The sequence below is a fragment of the Amphibalanus amphitrite genome, unplaced genomic scaffold, assembly GCF_019059575.1.
Source record: "Amphibalanus amphitrite isolate SeventyFive unplaced genomic scaffold, NRLGWU_Aamphi_draft 000130F_arrow, whole genome shotgun sequence".
NCBI classification, from domain to species: domain Eukaryota; kingdom Metazoa; phylum Arthropoda; class Thecostraca; order Balanomorpha; family Balanidae; genus Amphibalanus; species Amphibalanus amphitrite.
The window spans coordinates 407,027-430,633 of record NW_024881625.1 but is presented as its reverse complement, the minus strand read 5'-3'; the positions used below and the strand labels follow the sequence as shown (position 1 = coordinate 430,633).

The following is a 23,607-nucleotide window of genomic DNA, read 5'->3' as shown; positions in this document are numbered from 1 at the left end:
TCAAAATGGATTGACGTGCACTTGGCCCGTTCCACGACAGCCGAGAATACCATGGAGCTGCTGCGCAAGTCATTTGCATATTTTGGAATCCCGCGGACCCTGGTCAGTGATAACGCAACATGTTTCACAGCGCCAGCGTTCGAGACGTTCTGCAAGCAGCTGGACATGCGCCACTTGCTGACCGCACCCCTGTCGGCCAAAAGTAACGGTCTAGCGGAGCGTTGTGTGCAGACGGTGAAGCAGGGCCTGAGAAAGCAGAAACATGGCAGCATGGACACGAAAATCTGCCGGTTTCTGTTTACCTACCGTACCTCTCCTCACAGCACAACGGCGCAGACTCCAGCGGAGCTGATGATGGGCCGACGTTTGCGGACTCGTATGGATTGTTTACTGCCTGACCTACAGGACCGTGTGTCAGCCGCACAGCAGCAGATGAAGGAGAGATATGACCGTGGGTCACAGGATCGTGTTCTAACCCCTGGAATGCGTGTCTGGGTGTCACAGGTCTCCGGACTGGCCGGCGTCGGACGGGGAACTCGCTGGCTCCCGGGACACTGCGTGAGCCGCTCTGGATCCAAGATCACTGTTCGTCTGGAGGACGGCCGCGTGATACAGCGCCACCTAGACTTCGTGGTGCCCAGCGGTTCTAGCCGTCAGATGGAGCTGACCGATGAGCCGACGCCGTCCATGCCGCCGGTTTGGATGCAGCCGCTTCCGCCTGGGACACCGCTTTCCGAGGAGGGAAGAGGACGACTCGCCGCACCAGCGGAGAGGGATCCCGCGGCCGGGGGGCCGCCGGGGACCAGGGCCGCGTCCGCGGCGCCGCTGCCCCCGCCGCCGCCGTCTGCGGATCCAGGGACCACTCAGCCGGGGGACGCCGAGACGCCGCCGCCGTCCCCGCCGCGGCCGCCGTCTGCGGCTCAGTGTACCACTCAGCCGCAGCCTGATGATCCGCCGCGTCGCTATAACTTGAGGCCGAGGCCGATACTAAGAAAATAGGGTGGAGAGGTGTTATGTAATGGGCCGTGTGCACACCTGTGCAGACCCCTGCCTGGGCATTGGCGGTGGCCGATATGTGAGTTGCCTGCTACTGTGTGTGTGATACCTGGGTCGGCCCCTGCCGAGGTCAGGGACTGCCTGAGGGGACGACCCTCCTGTCGTCCCCACCACCGTGCTACAATACAGTCAGTCGGAACCGAGCGGTGGTGTGTCGATGGTGGGCCGCGAGACATAACAGTAAAGAAAAGTCTTCAACGCAAGTCTTTCTCTTCCCCGTTTCCTGAGTACGTGAATAATCATTCAACACAGTCCACGGTACGCGCTGCCAGTGAAGAGTTACATTGTACACTATTTGCCCCACGGAGGCACTGGGTGGGTCCGTTTACCGTGACTGGTCAGCGGCCCGGTGGATGACCACACTGCGGCCCAGGATGGTGTCGGGCCCAAACAGCTGCAGGTTGGTGTCGTTGCTGACACGCTGCACCTCACTCCTGCCAGTCAGCTCGCCATACTTGCCGCTGAGGTCCCCAGACTGCCGGCCACAACAGCCGTCGTCCATCAGCATATTGCACGAAATGCAAGAAGAGCACGAAAACAACGACCAAACACCATTCAGTTTTCGAATCCAAGGCTTTAATAATTGACAACACTGCTATACTTCGCGAAGTGACGCTGGCCAATGGCCATTTTATCCACCCTGGGCAATTTAGGAGTTTAGATTAAGCAGACTAGAAGAACAACAAAGCTCAAAAAGTCGCTTGTAACTACCAACGAAAGCTTTCTGTGAAGTCTTTTGTAGCAATTGCCAACCCAACAGCACAGGAGTCACCGTATCAACACCACAATCTTGTGAGCTGTGGCAATTTGATTCGTTGAGCCCAACCGTCTGTGTTGATCGTTTGCGTCTCACCTCGTACTGGTCGCTGGAGCCGTGTCCTGGCGGTGGGGACGCCCTGGGGTTGATCCCGTACGGATTGAAATGACCACCGATAGCGATGTTATGGCACGGAAACTCGTCTTTAAGCTGTACAGGCACCTGTAGGTCATTGGCATATTGAAACACACGGCCCCATGCCTTACCAATGCATATTATGTTATTATATTGCATGATTGTGTGTGTTCAACGGTTATTAAGTGAAGCACACTCCGTGGCGCACATAGGAAGCGTCCTTACCAGATGGACGTGGTAGCCTCCGGCAGCGCCGTCCAGTCCAGTGAGGTCCGTCTCCGTGTTCGTTATCGTGTAGGGAGACTCCTGTATAAACTCTATTTTGCCTTTGATGTTGCCTTCCTTTTCACCGTTGAAGGCCCACTGTTTCACAACACCCTTATATCGGAACAGGCGAATTATTCTGAAAATACAAAACGGAAGCTATCAGAGTAGGCAACAGACAGGGAGCAATGCCTATTTTATGTTAAGTCTGAGATATTTACGGATGATGGCGACAGGCGACAGCTGTACAGACTACAGTACCACTTCAAGTTCATTTCATTAATGAATGTGAAATAAATGATCCCAATATTGAAAATTGAAATCAATAAACGGGAACTGTAACCGGTACTTATATTCTCTTTCTTGTTAGTGCTGTGCCAAATCCTTTCAGAATTGCTGCCGTGGTAGAGGAGAAAAACAAGTAACTACTTTTTACGAGTTTTGGATGTTTATATGTTTGAATATATCCCTATGAAACAAAACGACTGACACCTTGTAAAATATTTTTGGAATATAAACCTATGATTTTGAAAAGAAAAAAATCGGCGAATACCTACTAATAATTTGTAATGAGTGCTGAAACCACATCAGGTGGCACAACAGTCAAAGATAATTCATAATCAAGAGTGTGAATCTGTAGTCCCGACACAAGCGCGAATGCAGTGGTACGTTACACATCACACACACACGCTGGTGGATGACGGTACCGGAGAGAGAAGACTGCTGGCCTTCTCCCTTCCACTGGAAAACGGAAACAAACAGCCTGTGTGCAAATATGTTTATCTTCAACACTCATTCGGGACGGTCAGCAAAGGATGACCACTCGAGACCCGTCAGCTCCTCCAATCCGAACAGGGACATGTTGCGCATTGCCAACGTAGTTTCGTGCAATTTTGACCACCAAGGGCAACTTTGGCCCACGCCTGGAAAAATAATTTTGTTTTGCTGTAGCTTTTTACACTTACCTAGTGCAGAAAAGTTGTTATGGTTCGGTAAGACTGTTCGTCGGTTACCTTTGGGAACAATCCTGAGTTGGTCCTAAGGCCATGAGTTGAAGGGCTAGGAGGGGTTAAAACAACCCATTAAAAATAAACGGAAAATTAGGGTTGGCTAGGATCGAGTGAGGACGGTAAACGGGTGCGCCAGTAGTGAACTTGTGGTTTCCAACTTGTAGAGGTTAAGGTAAGCTCTGAATACACAAAAATTCAGAATAGTAACTCCTTTATTTAAAATAACAAAATAGGTGGTCAACGTGTTTCGCTTTCGCAACCAAAGGAACATGCTGCCCGGAGCATTATCGGTATAGCGCCTTCCTTTGGTTGCAAAAACAAAACACACCCCCGTCTCCAGAGCCTTTCAGAGCCCCACGTAGGTTGATGACGGAGAAGAGCCACACTAACCTTTTTGGGCATCACGCTGACCTCTGAGAGCCTATGCCGGCATGTAAGGACCCTACAGGACTTTGCACCTGTCTCCTACGACATGGTATCTGAGGTACCACGTACCAAGATTACTGAGTGTCCCAAACCCCCTCTGTGGGCCTTCGCCGGCTGGCGGGCGGCTCCCGTGGGCCTTATGCCGAGAGCCCGCACGCATATATTTTTTTGCGGACCACATCGGTTTCTGATGGGTCCCGCGGATTCTGAGCGTCAGGTGCCGAGCTGCTCTGAGGGCCAATGCCAGCCTCTAGACCCACACCGGCCTCTGGTAGACCACACTGGTCTTTCCCGTCCCCAGAGACAGACCACCAACCTGAGCTTACGATCACCCAGAATGGGAGCCTGCTGAATGGGAGCCTGCTTCATTACGATTAGGAGCTGCTCTTGCCGCACACCGGTGACCGTCCAGCCAGTAGTTGGGCGTCGCGCAGTGAGGACGACGATAGGTAGAAACAACAGATTGACGCCCCGAGGACAGAAACAACAAATTGATACGTTAATGAGAATATGCGGGACACGGAGCTAGGTCGCCGGAAAAGACGAAATGTAACGTATATTGCTGAACAAAAAAAAAATATTTGTCACTACGTGACCAATCTCAGGTCAAGGTCACATAGTGACCTTGACCTGAAGCATTTTTTTCGAAGCGTCTGAAAGAGAGAAACACGATAGTGCCATTACCAATTCTTCATCTTTGTTTGTTCAAGTTATTCGTGAAAAAAGTTGTATTTAAAAACAGCTGTTTTTTCATGTTTGACCTATGGAGGCTTAACCGTTGACCTGAGTTCAATTTTGATGATGACCTTATCAAAAGAAGAGTTAAAAACTATCGATTGATCTTCCATGCGTTTTTCTAGCTATCATAGTTCCTGAGATAACGTCATGTTTTCTGAAAAATATAACCTTTGGCAAATTTTGACCTTTGATGATATCTGGTGACCCCAATACTGCTCTAAGATAAAAAATGACTGAAATACTTTCAAACTTACGCATTGAGAGCTATCGACTGCTTTTAACTGCGTCTTTCTAGCCCTCTTAGTTTTTTAATTAGAGGTGGGTGGTAACATATGCCCCCCCCCCCCACACTATAGCGAAGTTGGCTGAGACCGCCACTGGGGCGTGGTTTAATTTGACATGCTGAATCCAAAAAGCATACATGTCTCGCAAGAACAAAGTTATCACCAAAACACTCAGCAAGTACACCTTCCGACATCACGCAACAATCGCATGCATAAAAGGAAGAAAATGAAAACATCCAGCGCTGCCATTGTTTTAAAGTATTAATTTACTAATTTAAACTGTCGAGTTAAATCAATATGACATCACAAGAGCAAAACAAGAAAGGGGAAATGTAGGGAGCCGGGGTTATTGGGTGGGGGGGGGGAAATACGATGAAAAGGGTTAGAAATTGGGGAACTGTTGGGAATCGGGGTTCATGGGTTGGAAGGTAAAATAATAAAATATTAAAATGACTTCATAATAACAAAAAAGAAAAGAAAAGGGAACTGCTGGGAACTGGGGTTCAAGGTTGAATGAAACACATTACAGATGTTATTCAGTTGTATTGTGAAAGTGACGTCATAATAATACTCTTGGCCAACTCGCGGCGAAGCAGTGCAGTGCCGAAGGCAATGCCTCAGGATAGCTCACAGGCAATAGTAAATCAAATATTTCCGTTATACATTAGACTGCACTGCGGAAGTCAAATTATTAGGGATCGGACCCCGCGACCCCACCGATGTGGTGGAGCCCGTGGGCACTTTCATTGGTATACCAGTGAGACAATGAGGAATGTTAGCCTGGACGCTTGTATTGCAGGGGAACGGAACGTACAGCTGCGGTACAATTTTCCGCTTCCCCTTCGAGCTGCCAGCAAACATAGACAATTAGCTATGCTATGCGTAACCAATCTCAGCGCAAACCTCACAACCAAGTCCCTCCAGGAAAACACTGTAGCTGTACAAAAAGGGGCTATTGGTATATTCAGCCCAAATGAACACGACACAAACATACTAGCAAGTATACATGTCTCAACCGAGACTGCCCTGCCAACGGGCCGCCACCCCTCCCCTCGCGCGGCGCAATGGTGTCCCCACTAGTGGTGTCAATCGGTTACCAATATTTCGGTATACCGATACCGAACCAATACCGATTCGGTATTCGGTATTTTATACTAAAAGCATTTGGTATTTTGTCGGTATTATGAAAGTCAACTACTGTCATAAAAAAATTGAAAACATTTTTGATAAACCTTCTGAACTCAAATTTGATTTGCTAAATGACATTGGATGAAGAAAAAGGACAATCATGACACATTTCTCCCAAATGCATGATGTCATAACAAATGGACAAACACATTAACTGTAACATTAAACACATCAGTCTACGAATGTTAAATGGCAACTTATCAGTACTAGCAAATTCCAACACCATGAGGATAATTATTTTACAAAAAAGCTAATGTGCAAGACATAAACATGTATCAATGTTTAACTCACTGTATACTGGAAAACACACTTTAACTACCTTAGGTACTCAAAATTTCCAAAGCTTTCATTAGTAACAAATTTGACTTTGTTTTGAGGAGTCTGTGATTGATCTTGACCTTGTCTTGCTCTCCATTTCACTGCAATGCAGTTACATTATCCAAAAATCAAAACCCTGTTTTTTATAGCACTAGCTTCACCATTATCATCTAATATTGAAGGCAGCATTTATCACTTCATCATCATCCCACATTCGCAACATTCCACAAATTCTCAACTTCGCAGTCAACTTCAAAAAGATCCTGTGGATAATTTATTTCTTTTAATTAGTGTTCTCTTTCCTGCTCTCCTCAACAGATAGAAATCGCTAGCAATGTAATCAAAAGCATTTCTAAAATATAATTGGGTGTTGGCTTGAATCGCAAATAGCAGTTTTAAAACTGAACACATCTAAGAACTTTTAAATGTCGCAGCTGCGCCAAAACCCGATGTAGCTCAACAACTAATTGAAAATAATTGAGCAAATTTGTTTTTCTGGTTCTTCACTTTTTAGCAATAGCGGCCTTCAATCTTTCTTGAATTAATTTTAAGATACCAAAATATGAACATCATATTTCTAAATTAAGTCTACGAAGTGTAAAAAAGGAAAACTTTATTTTATGCAGTTCCGTGCGTTTCGTATGGCCGCCGCCTGCAAGGCTGCCATTGTGGAAGAGATGCCACGTGACACGTGTCAATGATTCTGTAAAATTATGGACATTTTACTTAGCTTTCATCGCGATATCATTACAGTGGTGTCTGCTATCTATCAGTGTGCCTCGTAAGTAATTATTTATCAAGATTTGTTGTGTTAAACGTTTGTTTATGATGAAAAATTGGCTGCGTCACTATCGTCACCATTGCTACTTGAGTTGAACTGTAGGTATCATGGATTTTGTTTACATTAATGGTGTAGCCCAGCCCATCACTGTCATTTGGTTACCATTTTTGGATCATGATACCACATGTAACCCTGTCTTGACTGGACTCAAATTGAATGACTTGAACTGAAAGGACGTTTGATGGTTCAGGCATGGATCAGATGGATGAGATTCAGGGTTCAAGTTCTTGTCCTATCACCTCATCCAGATGACTTGAATCCACATCCCAGGTAACTGACCTGAATATTTGTTAATAGTTACACAATACAGTTATATTTTTTGCATTGCAAATAATTTAGAGATTTCCTGACTTGTTTTTGTTGCCTTATTCTAAAGTATTAGGTACCTTTCAATGCTTATCATTTGTTTTGAGAAAGTTTTGAAGCATTTGTTTCATGATTCCCTGAATTCGGTACCTAGTCGGTATTTCACCCTATTTCTGAAAATCGGTTCGGTTTTGGTATACTCTCAGTGGTTTTGGTCGGTATCGGTTTGGTATTGGTTTCCAAAATTTCTGAAATTGACATCACTAGTCCCCACCCAAACTAGAAACCCTGTCGTGTGTGTCCTCCCCGGAAAAAGTCCTAACTTGAAAAAAAAAACGGGGGACCTAGCTGGGGAAAAAACACATGTTGTGGAAAAACCCATTTTTATTTAAGAGTGTGGTGCGTGTAAAAAAAGGCCCAAAAATGGTGGTGGGTGGGTGGGAAACGCAAAAACATTCCAGAGCGAGAACACTGCTGACTCCCGTCAGACCGGGCGGCTTAGAACAGAGTGACCGCGCAAATGCACTCAAACCCCGCGCCGTCACCGTCACGTGACACGAGTCGCTCCACCAGGGTTGTGCTCGACTCAAAAAAATTTGCCGACTCGACTCATCATTCAACTTCAGAAAGCCCTGACTCAACTCTGACTCAAACAAGGAGCTGATTTTTTCCCTTGACTCGACTCATGACTCAAGCGGCTCAATGAAAATATGAGTCGACTCAAACTTGACTCAAATTTTTGTTGAGTCAAGTGAGTTGACTCAAAATTGACTCAGATAAAAAAGTTGTTCGGCGGGGGCGGGGGTGAAAAAAAAAAATCCGGCAGCAGGGCCAGGGCGAAGTTGTTAAGCGGGGGATGAAAAGCTTGTTTCTAGAAATTTGAGTCAGCTGACTCATGTTCCTAAATGTTTGACTCAACTCAATGTCAAAAGTTATTTTACTGACTCAACTCTGACTCAACTCAACGCCTTAATATTTTTGTCCGACTCAACTCTGACTCAACTCAACAGCTCAACATTTTATCCGACTCGACTTAAATTTGACTCATTTGAGTCAGAGTTGAGTCAAATTTCTGACTCGACTCATGAGTCAAGCACAACCCTGCGCTCCACCAATCAGAGGAGGCCGCCGCCTTAGCGACCTTGCCGCCCGGGGGCGCAGGCGGCCGCCCGCCTGCCGCCGAAGCTGCTCGCAGAGGCCGGCCTGGATCCGGGGCCGCCCCAAAGAAAACGCTCGTTGTGTCGCGGAAAAACCGGTTAAATATTGCCATATATAACCGGGCGTATTTTTTAATGAAAATGACTGACTCCGGTTAATAAAGCCACCGCTTAATAAATCCAAAACAACTTGTCACCAAGGTGGATTTATTAAGCGGATTCCACCTTACGATTTTTCTCCGCCTTAGCTGTATAAAAACCTTGCGTAAAAACTTCTTTTTATTGATCCCTGCAATTCTGAATCAGAAACTTCCGTTTCCGTTTGAGCATTGTTTGATCAGCGCCTTTCCGCGCTCGTCACTTCGTTACGATAATGGCTTCAGCGTCGAGTGATTCCGGTGATTCCTACTGCTGCGGGTGCAAGTGGTAGGAGTACGAGCTAGTTGGAACTTGAAGAAACGAGGAGCGCGCCATGCATATTTTTTTCGAGAGCACGGTGTTCTTCCCCCAACCGTTACTTGTCCTTTGTGCGACAGCCAGTGTTAAGTTTGTTAAGGACTGAGGTCTGTGGCGCTGCACAGTGCACATTTACCTCCCAAGTAGGAAAGACAAAGCGGTGGCGCATTTGCAACTTCAGCATCTCGAACAAAAGAAGGGACTTTTCTTGAACGCAGTCGCATCAACGCATGGCAATTTATTAGCATATTCGTGCAGAAGCGGTGGTGCAACAGCGCTGCCACGCCAAATCTGGGAATCTCACGGCAAACAAGCGTGGACTGGAGAAGCTTTTGCTCGGAAGTTTCCCCAAAGTGGTTGTACGAACAGAAGCCGATAGGCGGACCCGGAGGGATAGTAGAAATCGACTTTCGTGAAGAGAAAAATGTCGGCGAAATGTCGAGAGAAAAAAAAAACGGCGCGGAGCTTCGCCGTTTTTTTTTTAGATGTTCGCGAAAAACCACAGGGGGAGTTCAAGCATAGCAGGGAGCAGGGCGCAGGTTAACATTAGTTTTGATTTGAGACTGTCAAAATGGGGTCCATGGCTACACTCAGAAACAGAAAAGCCCATTAGGTTGGCTCTGAGGCACCTGGCACGTCTTTGCAAAGAGCCACCCTTTTTTAAACAATTTTGTTTTTTTATTTGAGCTTCAGTTAAACCACCAACATTTTTATCTCTTTGGAGATAATGCGTTGGAGACCATACGCTGGTGTACATTGGTCTCTTTGGAGACCATACGTTGGTATACATGAGAAAAGTCGTGGCGCGCCCGGATTCGAACCGGCAATCTTTCGATTGATTAACCGCAACTTGACTCTATCCATTGAGCTACCGAGGCGCCTTGTCGCAGTGGCCACAGACGGCATTCTGTACCAGCGGCGGCGGCGGCTGACAGGCTGTCGTATAAACGACTTCGGTCGTGTTTTTTTTTTTAGAGAGATTGGCAGCGTTTGTGGTGACGTTGGCCAAGTGTGGATGATGTGCAGCGGGTGCGTATTATTTAGGCCAGGGTTCATAATGTCTAGGGCACAATGTGTCCAGTGCTCGAAATGGCCAGTGCCCTGAATTGGCCAGTGTTCACATTGTCCAGGGATTACATGGTCCAAATGTGGCCAACTGGCTGCAGAATGCAGATAGGGTAAATTCAAAGAGGCCAGGGTTTATAATGTCCAGGGCACGATGTGTGCAGTGTTCGAAATGGCCAGGGTTCATAATTTCCAGGGCACGATGTGTCCAGTGTTCGAAATGGCCAGTGTTCATAATGTCCAGGGCACGATGTGCCCAGTGTTTAAAATGACCAGTGCCTTGAATGGGCCAGAGTTAATAATGTCCAGGGATTACATAGTCAACCCAACCCAACCAAACCTAACCTAACCTAACCTAACCTAACCTAACCTAACCTATATCGCTGAGAGCTGCTGCGAGGAGCATGATAAATGTAGGAAGTATCACTAGAATATATGACCTCCTCGGAAAATGACCAAATGAATGAAAATGATTATTTATTGATGAATTGATGATATTTCGGTCACAGACCTTCGTCTAAATCGAAGTCGTTAAATCGTACAAGGCAAAAGTAGCGAGTGAAATGCGCAACAATTGTCGACTGCCTGTAGAAAGTGAAAAATTCAAAATTCGTTTGTCTCGTGGTCGTCATGCAGGGCTAACATCACATTTCGAGATTCGCATCGCTTTCGATCGTAAAAACGTATCGATATCAAATCGTACAACAATATCGAACAACAAAACATCAACAAAACATCTGATCATACACCCTAAAGCATGGGTGTAGTTTTCCAAAAATCATTGGGGGTGCTCAATAGCTTTCAGAAAGGCACGCCATAGTTTTTGTAGTTTTTTTTAGCTGTTCTTTTTTACTGTAGCCATCAGGCATCATGCAAGAAATGATGTTAAATCGGTTCGAGAGCTTGTTTTAATAGCGCCACTGTAAAACAATTTCGGCTCACCCAATGCATTAACCCGCTTAACCCGCGCGGGGCTGGGGTCTCCAGCCGAACGCGCGGGGTTGGGGGATAAATTTTACCCCCCTGTTATCTCCCGAACTAATGGTCCGATTTGGAAAATTCAAACGCCAGTCGAAGGATCTCATCACGAATAACTAAAAACATGTACCTACTTAATTTAAAGTTTGAGGTCAAGGTCAAGGTCAGGTCAAGGGTACAAATTGCAAGTTTCTACAGTATCGGCCTTGCACCGTAGTTGCCGCAGAATGGAGTCATGGACTGAGACTGATTGCCCAAAACGTGTTTGGGCCTGACCTTGGCCATAAGTTTGGCAGGCCAGATTTTGTAATGGACCATTTTGAGTCAACTTTGAGAAATACATAACGTACAACGGTGGTAAAATCGTTGCTATAGGTATAACACAGTTTACCCGCTCCGGGTGTGAGGAAGGGATGTGGGGCAATGAGTGCACTGACGTGGCGCCCTCGGAGGGCCGGTATGGGATTAAAGCTCAGCTACACTAAGGGCTTGTGTGATGCCTTCAGTTATCGGTGGCACCCTCAGAATCACCGGCGTAGGGCCCTCAGAGCCGCCGGTAAGGGAGGCACCGGTGTGGGGCCGCCATGCAGGTGTCGGTGTGGACGATCAGAGGTGCTAGTGTGATTCTCTCAGAGGCGCCGATGAGGGTCCTTACAGGCGTTGCTCCGAGCCCTCATAGACGCTGGTGTAGAGCCGTTACAGGCGGGTGTGGGGCCTTTAGAGCTGCTGAAGCGAACTCTCTACAAGCCGGCAGGGGGTCTCAGTGACCGGCAAGGGGTCCTTAGCGGGCTTAGGCCGGCAGAAGAAGTCCTGCGGGGTCCTAAGAGACCGGCATGGTACTGTCAGACGCCGGTGGGGCCCTAAGGGTCACCGTTGTGGGGCCCTCAAGTCATCAGTGGGTGGCCTTTAGATGCGCAGGTGTTGGGTGGGTCCTCAGAGCCGCCGATATAGGGCTTTAATAGGCACTGGTGTAGGCACTCAGAGTTGGGGGTGTGAAACCCTCAGAGACACCGGTGTGGGCCCTCATAGGCACCGATGAGGGCCCCATAGTTGCCGTTATGGGGCCCTCAGAAAAATAAGTGTGGGACCATCACAGGTGGGAAATGCCCCTAGAACTGTCCCCTCATAGGCCGGTAAGACCTCTCAGGGGCCAGTAAAGGCTGAAGCAGACTCTTTCCGCGTTCAGGAAATTGCATGCGAGAGCCTATTCAGTATTCATTTACATTGTAATTCCTCTCGCATCAATCGCTCGCGGGAGGTGCGTGCGATTGATGCGAGCGTGCTTCCATGTATTTGAATAGGCTCTCGCATGCGATTTCCTGACTGCGGAGTCTGTTTCAGGCTTAACGGGGCTTTGGAGACCACCGAGGTGTCCTTAAAAGCCGCAAGAGGCCCTCAGAAGTCGGCGTGGGGCCCTTATGGAGACCTTAGTGTGGCTATTTAGGGCCCATGAGGTGCTCTTACGAGCCCCACGGGGCCCTTCTGAGTAGAAATATGGTCATCGTTAACCCTCAGCGGTCAAATGGCGCCGCAGGGCCTCTCGGACCCGAGGGTCCCTTTGAACTCGATGGGGGGGAGGGGGTACGTGTCCCCTTAGACCCCTAGCTATGCCACTGTTTCATATGCATCATGTCAAGTATTTTAGGCTCGCCCCCCCCCCCCCCAACTTGAAAATCGTTCGCGGGCCCCTGATAATATCAGATGTAATGTTAACACAAATATCATGCATCTTAATTTGTGGTGATTTATTCAATGTATATTCTCTTAGTCACTGAATTGAGTAAGCATAGTATTTGCATGATTCACTGGGCTCATTACAGTACTAAGAGATGGACATTCTGATTATTGAGGGCCTTGAGTCAGCTGGGAATGTTTTGAGGGGCTGGGGGTGCTTTAAGAAGGCAGGGGGTGCTGAGCTCAGGATTGGGGGTGCTTGAGCACCCACAAAGAGATATAAAGTTACGCTTATGCCCTAAAGATATCATGCACTTAAAAAGCAAAAATATAGCTACGCCCTAAAAGGTACACATGAGCAGAAGTTCGGTACAAACAGATTGGCAAAAGCATATTCATCTAAATACATGCTTGCTGGCAAGAGGGCAAAGCGCCGGCAAGACTGCACGAACGCCACCAGCGACCGAACCTGACGCCAGCACCCCAGGAGGCAGCCGGACTGTGCCGACCCAGCAGAGGGACACGACCGCCGGTGACGCTCCGGACGAGGCACGTGGCCGGGACGACAGCGACAACGGCGACGGAGACGGTCAGAGGCGAGGCTGCAAGCCTAATCTCTCCTTCAGATTTCCTGATACCGGGAAAAGCTTCCCTGAACCAACGACCGCTCAAACAGAAACGTGTTTACAAAAACTCAAAAATGATATTTTGCGGACATACAAAAACCATAAAGTAACAGATGATAACACAGACTTAAGTGAACGTTAACTCATCAAGGACCTTGCTCACAACGACAGCATAGTCATAAAAGAAAGCGACAAATGTAAGGGTTTTGTTATCCTAGACAAGCCAGCCTATGTTACAAAAGTCAAAAACATATTGGATGATCGAAACAACTATGACATGCTTAACAAGAATCCCGTCCCCCCAAGTAGAGGCTAGAGCTAAGCAAACGCTTCTCAATGTAGCTAGAGGTAAACTCCCAGACCAGACTATCAAGGAATTGACGCCGGGACACAGTAGGACGCCCGTTTTTTATGGACTGCCTAAGGACCACAAACCGTCAGTGCCCCTCAGGCCAGTCGTCTCAGCATGTGGTGGTCCCACCGAAAAGACATCTTGCCTGCTGGAGCGTATTTTAAAACAGCTCCTCGAGTTCGTTCCTACACACCTGTGGGACACAAAGGATTTTCTTGAGAAATTGTCCACAAATTTAAAGGATAACGAACCCAAGGCGGAAAGCATTTTCTTCTCGATTGATGTTGTTAACCTATATGGAAGTATACCGATAAATGAGGCCATAGACGCAGTAAGAGAAAAGACGAGCATGGAGATGAGATCGACACATTTGGGTTGACAAAAGATGACATTTCCCGCCTGCTGGAACAGAGCCTTGGAGACAACGTCTTCTCCTTCAACAATGACTACTTCCGACAAAAAGTAGGCATCGCTATGGGGAACCCCTGCGCTCCGCCTCTGGCCCTTTTATTCCTCGATCGTTTTGAAACCAAAGCCCTTGCGAACTCCCCTTTGAAACCAGCGTTCCTAGCCCGGTATATAGATGATTATGCGGGAATCTGGAACCACGGACAAAAGGCATTGGACGATTTTTTAGCGTTCCTCAACAACCAACATCCTAACATATCCTTTACTATGGAGCACAGTAGTCATGGAGTGGGGGTGCCCTTCTTGGACACCTACGCAACCGTAGAGAACCGTGGTGCAAGAACAACGCTGGAAACAGAACTTTTCATCAAGCCAACAAATTCTGGTATCATTCTGCACTCCTCATCGGCACATCCTCAAAGTACTAAGCATAACATTATTCGAAACATGTTTCATAGGGCATTTAACAACTCTTCCAGCAAGGAAAAAGAAGTCAGAAGCGTCAACAAGATCTGGCAGTTACTTTTAGAGAACGGATATCCTCCGAAACTGTTAAAGGTATTATCAGGGTTTTTTCCGAAATTTCGGAGTTACTGAGCGAAACGTGTAGAAGAAGGTGGCTGAGGCCCCAATCCGAAGTCATTCGTCTCAAAATTGCCTAATTTCCAAATGGTGGGCCTCCAAAGTTGATCCGTCTGCCAGCCAGTACCTGGAGGAGGCAGTACCAAGTACTCGTAGGCATCGCTATGGGGAACCCCTGCGCTCCGCCTCTGGCCATTTTATTCCTCGATCGTTTTGAAACCAAAGCCCTTGCGAACTCCCCTTTGAAACCAGCGTTCCTAGCCCGGTATATAGATGATTATGCGGGAATCTGGAACCACGGACAAAAGGCATTGGACGATTTTTTAGCGTTCCTCAACAACCAACATCCTAACATATCCTTTACTATGGAGCACAGTAGTCATGGAGTGGGGGTGCCCTTCTTGGACACCTACGCAACCGTAGAGAACCGTGGTGCAAAAACAACGCTGGAAACAGAACTTTTCATCAAGCCAACAAATTCTGGTATCATTCTGCACTCCTCATCGGCACATCCTCAAAGTACTAAGCATAACATTATTCGAAACATGTTTCATAGGGCATTTAACAACTCTTCCAGCAAGGAAAAAGAAGTCAGAAGCGTCAACAAGATCTGGCAGTTACTTTTAGAGAACGGATATCCTCCGAAACTGTTAAAGGTATTATCAGGGTTTTTTCCGAAATTTCGGAGTTACTGAGCGAAACGTGTAGAAGAAGGTGGCTGAGGCCCCAATCCGAAGTCATTCGTCTCAAAATTGCCTAATTTCCAAATGGTGGGCCTCCAAAGTTGATCCGTCTGCCAGCCAGTACCTGGAGGAGGCAGTACCAAGTACTCGGATACATTTCCCTATAAGTCCATAGGCTTAACACTAGCTAGAGACTTCTAGAGATATTTTTTATGCCAGATAAGGCCGTCGCATACCAGATAAGGCCGCAACGGCCGTTCAACGTTACGTGGGGAAATGGGAGAAATCTAAAGACTTTTTTTCTCTGACGTCTCCACTCCAATATCTCTAGCGCAACTGGCAAACGTTGTTAGCATTGGCTCGTGTCGTCATAAATAAGATTTGTTTGACGGATATTCCGAAAGTTGAGTGTGTTGTTGTAATTTCTGAGGCTGTATGAGTTGGACGGAATGGCGCCATCCCGCCATGTGCGAAATCTGTGCGAAACAAAGCTGTTCCTATTCATATTTGAATGTTCAAGACTTGTGGGCTTTGTAGCCAGTGCGTGTAGCTTCTAGATATCCTGTGGGTTATCAAAAATCAAAATAATTAAAAAATTATGTTGTGTGCTTTCAAACTAAGCTCATCCCGAGTGTAATTCAAGAATGTCTTAGTTCAAGCAATTAAACTTGAAAGTGATATAGCTCCAGCAATGAAGAAGCTTGGATGGAACGTTGAACCAAAGTTACCTATCATTTGTAATGTTAATGCTAAGTGCTGAACGTTACCAATAATTCGAGACATCCGTTGTAAGATGTATGACGCAGATCAACTTTGATCAAGTGAAGGAAATAGATTTCAGATGAAATAATGTCAATGTTCAAGGCTGAGCGACTGGCAGATTTCGGAGTGAGCACGAGTGGCCTTGAGACATTCTGTTTCTGTAGGTACTCAAAATAAATAAATTATCATGTTGTGTGCTTTGAGGTTAAGTGTTATCAGTGGTGCTTCATGGTTGTGCTTTGTTGTTGGTGTATGGGCATATTTTGAGCACATTGCAGCATGATATTGGTGGTGTGTAAAGCAACTGATCTCCGCAGACTTTGCACTTGCTTGCAAAGCCTGCGGACTGACTTTGCAGACTGGCTGACAATGAGCAATGCATTGCTGACTGATATCATTTATTCTGTGTTTGTAGCACAAAGTACAGAAGTGGCACATACATTGTTACTTTGAAAACCTGATGTGAATTTGATGTAGAAAATTGGTGGCTGACGTTGAGTCCTTACGTATTGTGAGTAGTGTACAGCTGGTGCATTGAGCACAGACTTGAGACCAGTGACGTTTGTATCAGTAGACTGTGTTTGAGTCTACTTATATGGGTAGTCATAAAGCAGGCGTCACACTTCTTTTTGCAACCAAGGAGAAGCGCTATACCCAGAGTTGCTTTGTCATCCAACCTTACCGAACCAAACCTAACCAAACCTAACCTTACCTACAACCTAACCTACAGCGCCTCTCTTCGTTCGTTCATGGTTGCAAAAAAAAGTGTGACGCCTGCTATACTACTACCCTTATATGGCCTTGGTTTGAGTGTGGTGACCGAGTAAGCTGGTGTGTATAGCCATGCAATAAGTGTTTTGAAATATATTTTTGGGACAGTATTGAAATGGTGTGTTTTGGCCATCTGGCATGGATGATGGAAAGCCACTAACTCAACTTCAGGAACGCTTCTTCATTATGCTCATCTAAGGCACAATCATCTATTTTCTCTTCGCAAGGATTGATTACTAATTCACTGTCAATTATAACCTGGTCCAGAAGGTTTCGCTGGGCCACACGGTTCATACAGATTCATCCACAGTGCTCAGCAGTGCATGTTTTCAGATTTCAACAGACTGTAATTGTTTCTGTATGTACATATGCATCATGCAAGGGTACAACAGATGCGGTATTTGGTAAGCAGTTGGCAGCAAGGTGGTGTTTGTACTTATTGGCAGAACCAGTTGAGCAGGACTAAAACTATCCTAGTTTCTCTCCAATTTACTCAGATCCGTCTCAACACATTGAACATATTGAAAGCGTCCATCCATGAAGATGTCTGCATGTATACTCATTTCCGAGAAGGCACGCTCGTCGCTCATCCATTGCCGAGCAGGCACGTGCGTGCCCATCGCCGGCGCGCATTAGCGCGCGTCCATGGCTGGGGCGCACACGCGCGGCCATGGCCGGCATGCACGCGCGCGCGCCCATCGTCGGCACGCAAGCGCGCGCGCGTTCATAGCCGGCGCGCGCGCCCATAGCCGGCGCGCGCGCCGCGTCCTTACCCGGCGAGAACGCCGCGTCCGTACCCGGCACGCACCCGCGCGCGTCCACAGCCGGCACTGACAGACCCTGACCGACGGGCGTGCTGCCGTCGGCGGTCCTGACAGATGGGCGGCGGGCCCGGCTCCCGCAGCTCCGGCAGCGGGCGGCAGCCATGGTCGGCATACACGCGCGCGCGCCCATCGTCGGTACGCAAGCGCGCGCGCGCGCCCATCGTCGGCACGCAAGCGCGCGCGCGTCCATAGCCGGCGCGCACCCGCGCGCGTCCATAGCCGGCGCGCACCCGTACAGTAGGTCTATTAAAAAAGTCCCCCACACCAGTGGGCGCTGCCTTCGCTGAGCCGAACCCCCGTCTGCCTGTCCCATATCGCGCCGGGCTCAGGGCAGGTAGGGTCAGCGGGACCGCTCGGTCCGGCCCGCGGGCGGTGGACGGGCGGCCGGTAACGCTTTCCGCCAGCCAGCTGTAGAATCCAACAAACGGGACGGCCACCGCTCAGCGCAGCGAAACCGGTGTTAAAGAATGACAGTAGATGTTCATGGCCACAATGCTTATGAGATAGTCATTGTTAACCCGTGCCCCACAGGAATGCCTAGACTCTCACGCCCTGTTGGATGGGAAATGGGGATTGAGCATCATTCTTATAACTCAGATTTGGGCATTTAAGTGGTATTCAAAGTAGCGTCAAAAGTAGCAAAAAAAAATACTTCAGCCAATTTTAGATCGGGTCAGAGCCAGAGGTCATGTCACCAGAGGTCATCGATGGTAAAATTTTGCTTGGACAGGGTGCGTTGCGCGCACCGTTGCATTGGATTTCCAATTTCCATGGATGCATCAACAGACTCGGAAGCTCGCAACGCTAGCGTGGAGCCGAATTCATATCAACCGCGGCAACAATGCAGCAGCGCAGCGCAGCGTGCTGCAGCGTGGGGCCGTGAAACACCGCCCAGGGCTATCCATGTGTCAGGGCACTCCAACCCACGTGATGGGCTCGGCCCCAGCGGAGCATGAGGCCCACCAGGCCCCATGTCTCCCCCTAATTCCTGTCATCCTTCCCACTCTGAAATCGACGGAAGAGCCTAAGCTAACACAACAAACAGCTCGTTTACCGCTATGTCTGAATAATATTGTCAGATTTAATTAAGGTCAACGGCTTAGCATATAAATAACAACAACTGCCACCATCGGTATTATGAGGAAACCAATTGTTTTCTCCATAATAACGTAAAAGTTTTTAGCTTAAAACTTGCATGAAATTAATTTTACCAGCCTCGTCTTCCCCTTATCACAACGCTTCGAATGAATCAAAAGTTGATCTTTAAAGGGACCCTCCCACCTTCAAAAAAGTTTATGAATTGGCATGAAAGTGATGTCGCTCGGTTCAGAAAGAGCGAAAACGAATATCTACCAAATTTCACCGAAAAATATTCACCGGTTTTCAAGATATTAGGCTTTTACTTTTGTTTACTTTTTTGGGATCTCCGCTGTTTCTAGCGACTTTATTTTAGAAGTGCGGCGTTTGCGGCAGATGTTGCGCGCAAATAGCATATACCACCGCGTGCTACAAAACGTTTTAGTCAAACATTTAAAAATCGTTAGATATTTGCGCTGACGTCACACATTCAGAGGGGTATTCCTAAGCATTAGCCCCTCTGAATCAAAATGCTGCAATTTTGAAATTCAATATTTCCGACTTAAGGCATTTCTCGATGTTGTGAGTGCCGAAACCGGTAATTGTGAGCCAGGGACCCCATTTTGGCTATCTCAACTCAAATCTAATGTTAAGGTGGGAGGGTCCCTTTAAAGGTCATTTGAAAAATTTGGCCTATGTTCAAAGACATGACCTGACCAGAAATGGTCATGATGATTGATGCATAGCAGGATATTAGATCCGATCCGTATCGTGGAACTTTACAAACACTTCAGACTTCAGAAGATTTCATAACTTAAGCATGTCTATCAAAAATAATTATTACATGGCTCGTATGTAAGCTGGGTGTGTGATCATGCTTACGAGTATGTTGAACGCAACTGATAATGTTCTGTTGGCCACAATTTCTACAATTAATTTATCCTCCCGGATTTCATATTTTTATTAATGACACCTTGACGATGTCGAGAAAAACGCTTAGGAGATTTAACAGATACACTCAGTATAAGGAAGGGTCAAGGGTGCTGGATTCCTTCCGTCCTCGCTATCCTAAGGAAAGACCAATCCGCATCGCCCCTAGTCTTCATGCTTCCCTCTCTGCACTGCAGGTCATCCCACCAGCCAACCTGTAGTTGATGTCAGATCCATTCCAGGACACATAATCCTCTTCGGGTGACCGTTTGGCAGACGGCCGGACCGTCCCAACAGGTCAATCTGGTCCCACGGGAACAGTCTCGCTTCTGCAGATCACTGTCGCTGGCTCGCACAACCCAACCACTACACCAGAACATAGTTATGTCATAGCCCTGCAAGGGCCTCTTCAGACCGAAAAAGATGGCTTCCAACAAAACAAACAATTTTCTCATTCAGTATTGTATCCCATCAAGCACCACATGTTTTCAGAGTGTTTATTATGCGTTCCGTTCAAAAAAGCGCAGTTCAATTTTCTCCCATTGACTTGAGCGATCTCAAAATTGACCCGGCCTTGCTGTCGTCAAACTTACAAAGTAAACGTTTCAAATACATATTCTATTGCCCATTGAATTCGCTGAAAGTTCTAAAGCGATCGGTTAGTCGGTATAGAAATGATGAGCACAGGAACTTTCCTTGAGGTAAGGTCACTTGACGTGACCTGGTGTTATGACCTTGAATTGAAAGACTTGGAAGGGTAAAAATGGGTCATTTGAAATCTTAAAATGCTAGATTTTAACAATAATTGCAAACACTATCCCGGCCAAATAGTGAGTGAGAATGGAGCGATTCCCCAACGCCATGTTTAGCTCCTATAATTGAGTTAGCTGCTAGAGCCTCGCGGAAAAAACGAGCGCTAGCGTCGTTAGGTGACGCAGCAACTGGTACCCCATTTTAAAATATCAGTGACCTCTTATTAGGGCAGGTCAAGCCCAAGGGCCCCAAGGCATTGGATTGGTTTTTGGTAAATAGCTTCGCAAAAATGGTCGCATTGTCGTCATTTCGATACAATCGTGTTTTCTGTTCTCAGACGCGTCGATTTATATGCTTTTTTGCTTAGGTGAAGCAATTTAGAATGTTTACCTCAGGTCAATGTCATGTTAGGGCAACACAGGTCACGAAGCTGTTGAAAGGAGGACATGTTGCATAACATTTGATTCGGCAAGTCTTACAAGTCCATTGATGGCTGTCCCGACTGGCTAGCTCATTTTTAACGGTAGTTATTGACGAAACACTCCTATGACCCTAGTTACGTCATAAATGACGTCACGCAGGGTGCACAATGCAAAAGTGAAGCATTAGACCTTGCCAATAATGTAGGAAGTCACGATTTCATATGCTTGAGGTATAGTTTCAGATCATTTCCGACGGCAAATTAACAGTTTCCATATTTCCCCATTATGCTTATATGACACTAAGTGCATTGCGGATTTGCATCATTTTATAACCGACAATCATGCAGAGGTTTACTTAACCCTCGCCGGACCTATTGGTTTTCTACATACGCGCCGGCCGAGGGGGGAGGGGGGCGAGTACGACACCCCCTCACCGTTTCGCCCCTGGTGAAGCTAGCGCGTCGCGGAAAAAACGAGCGTGTGCGCCGTTACGAGACGCAAAGATTGGTGCCCGATCTTAAGGTCCTAGGTCAACCGGTGACCTCTGAGGTCAGGTCAAGTGCCCAAAGGTACGGTTCAGTTTTTGGTGAATAACTTCGCAAAAAACGGCCGCAGAGCGCCGATTTTGGCAGCATCGTGTTCGCCTCGGTCAGGCGCGTCGAATGATATACTTTTTTGTTTGGGTCAGGTCAACTTAGGGTGTTGACTTCAGGTCACGGTCAGGTCAGCGCCCCCAGATCACGAAGTTGGTCAAAAGAGGTCATGTCGCATATTATTCGATTTGGCAGGTCTTCCTGAGTCCATTGGTGGCTTTCACGACTCGCTAGCTCAATTTGATCGGGAGTTATTGACGAAAAACTAATATGACCTTGATGACGTCATAAATGACGTCACGCAAGGCCAACATTGCAAAAGTGACGCATCTAACCTTGCAAGAAGTGCATCAAATCACGATTCTGTGTGCTTGAGATAGTTGGAGATCGTTCCCGGCGCCAGAATAGCAATTTTCATTTTTCCCCATTGACTTACCTATAATGGTGAGGTCACGAAAATGACCTGACCTCATATGACCTTTAGGAAAAATGCGAGATAAACAAGTTGTGGGACTCGTAATGGATTAGATCCTGCAAGTTTCATTTCCCTGTGAAAGCTCCTCTGGCAGTGAGGGCGTTGCGAAATTGCGACATCTGAAGACCGTGAAGAGGTTTACTTATGACGTCATAGGTCAGTGACCTGACCTGACCCGAAAATGCAGTTGGTGTCAAAAGATCCGGCTTGAATCAAAGGTCAGGTATGCCAAGTTTCAGATCTCTATCGCCAGCGTGTTTGGAGCTATCGCGAAAAAAACCCTATGGGGGGGCGGCACCCGCCCCCCTCGGCCGGCGAGGGTTAAGACGTCATAGTTAAGTGACCTGACTTGAAAACGTGGTTGATGTCAAATGATCCGGCTTGAATCAAATGTAAGGCATATGAAATGTCAGCCTTCCATCATCAGTGTGCTTTGAGCTACCGCAAAAAATGCATGGTGGCGGCATCCACCCCTTCTTCTCGGCCGGCGAGGGTTAAACCTCGCTTCGAATTATTGCAGATAATGATGCGACCGAAAACAAAGCATTTATCTGTGTCTAGAACGGCCGCTGACTTGTTGGACAAGATCCCCAATCTTAATTCGCTATATGGGAATAAGATACTCGGTATGTGATACATATATACCCCTCGATTTTCCCTCGCGCTATGTCTATTCCAATCATCACTGTCGCCTTTTTATCCGAGATGATGTCGCCACTAAACGGGTTGTTTTGTTTGCTTGCTTGCGTTGAGTGGTCATTACGGATTATTGAAGGATTATGATAAAATAGGAATGGGGCAAGGGAGGATATGCACTGAAGGTGTTTAATTTAGATCACGAAGGCATCATTTCCCGCATCGTGCAGTCACTATCTTCACCTCCTCTGCACTGCGGCATCTCTGCGCCTCACACGCGGCGTCCTCACTCCACGGCCGGCCGCCGCCAACTGACCCACTCGCCGGGCGCCGCGACCTGACCCGTGTCGCTGCCGTGGCCTGCGCAATAGAGTCGGGGCTGGCATCCGGGGGTTCGGCCGGCCGGCCGCCTCTGGAGCGGGGGACTTTTTTAGTAGACCTACTGTACCTGGCGCGCACCCGCGCGCGTCCGTACCCGGCCCGCACCCGCGCGCGTCCACTGCCGGCACTGACAGACCCTGACAGACGGGCGTGCTGCCGTCGGCGGTCCTGACAGATGGGCGGCGGGCCCGGCTCCCGCAGCTCCGGCAGCGGGCGGCAGCTCCGGTGACTGTTCCGGCAGCTCCGGCAGCGAGCGGCGTCTCCGGCAGCGCTCAGCAGCGGCGCCAAGCAGCAGCAGCGGCTGAGCCAACAGGCGGCCGCGGAGGCACGCCCCCCCCGGCCGCGAGTTACCCAAGTGTGGAACTATAGGCGACGTGCCGAGCGAATGACGTCACACCACGGCCAGTGCCGGCGCGGCGGCAGACTTGCCGAGATTGGCATGGTCTTAACTTGGCGAAGAGGCATCGGACGCCATACTTCTGCTGCAGCTAGTTAATTGCGTTTAATTTTAGCGCATTGCGTTTCTTTCGTGTGTATCAGCTATCAAGTCCTTCAAATACCTAATATGTAGGTGCGTGTACCTACATTTAGTGTATGCTATGCTAGTGGATTGAGAATTGGGGGGGGGGGCATATCTGACACACTGCTCAATGGATTCTGCCATTGCTTGGTTGATTAT

The 23,607-nt window shown here is 47.7% G+C and overlaps 1 protein-coding gene across 1 annotated transcript in view; it reads right to left on the bottom strand.

Moving 5' to 3' along the window:
- Positions 1-23,607, bottom strand: part of LOC122381914 — an 86,292-nt gene that overhangs the window by 31,099 nt on the left and 31,586 nt on the right. Inside the window, exons 2-5 of the mRNA XM_043366700.1 lie at positions 6,178-6,223; positions 2,174-2,351; positions 1,910-2,035; positions 1,386-1,531 (exon numbers count right to left, since the gene is read on the bottom strand). Coding sequence (XP_043222635.1) covers positions 1,386-1,531; positions 1,910-2,035; positions 2,174-2,351; positions 6,178-6,223 — 496 coding nt within the window. The remainder of the gene's footprint in view (positions 1-1,385; positions 1,532-1,909; positions 2,036-2,173; positions 2,352-6,177; positions 6,224-23,607) is intronic.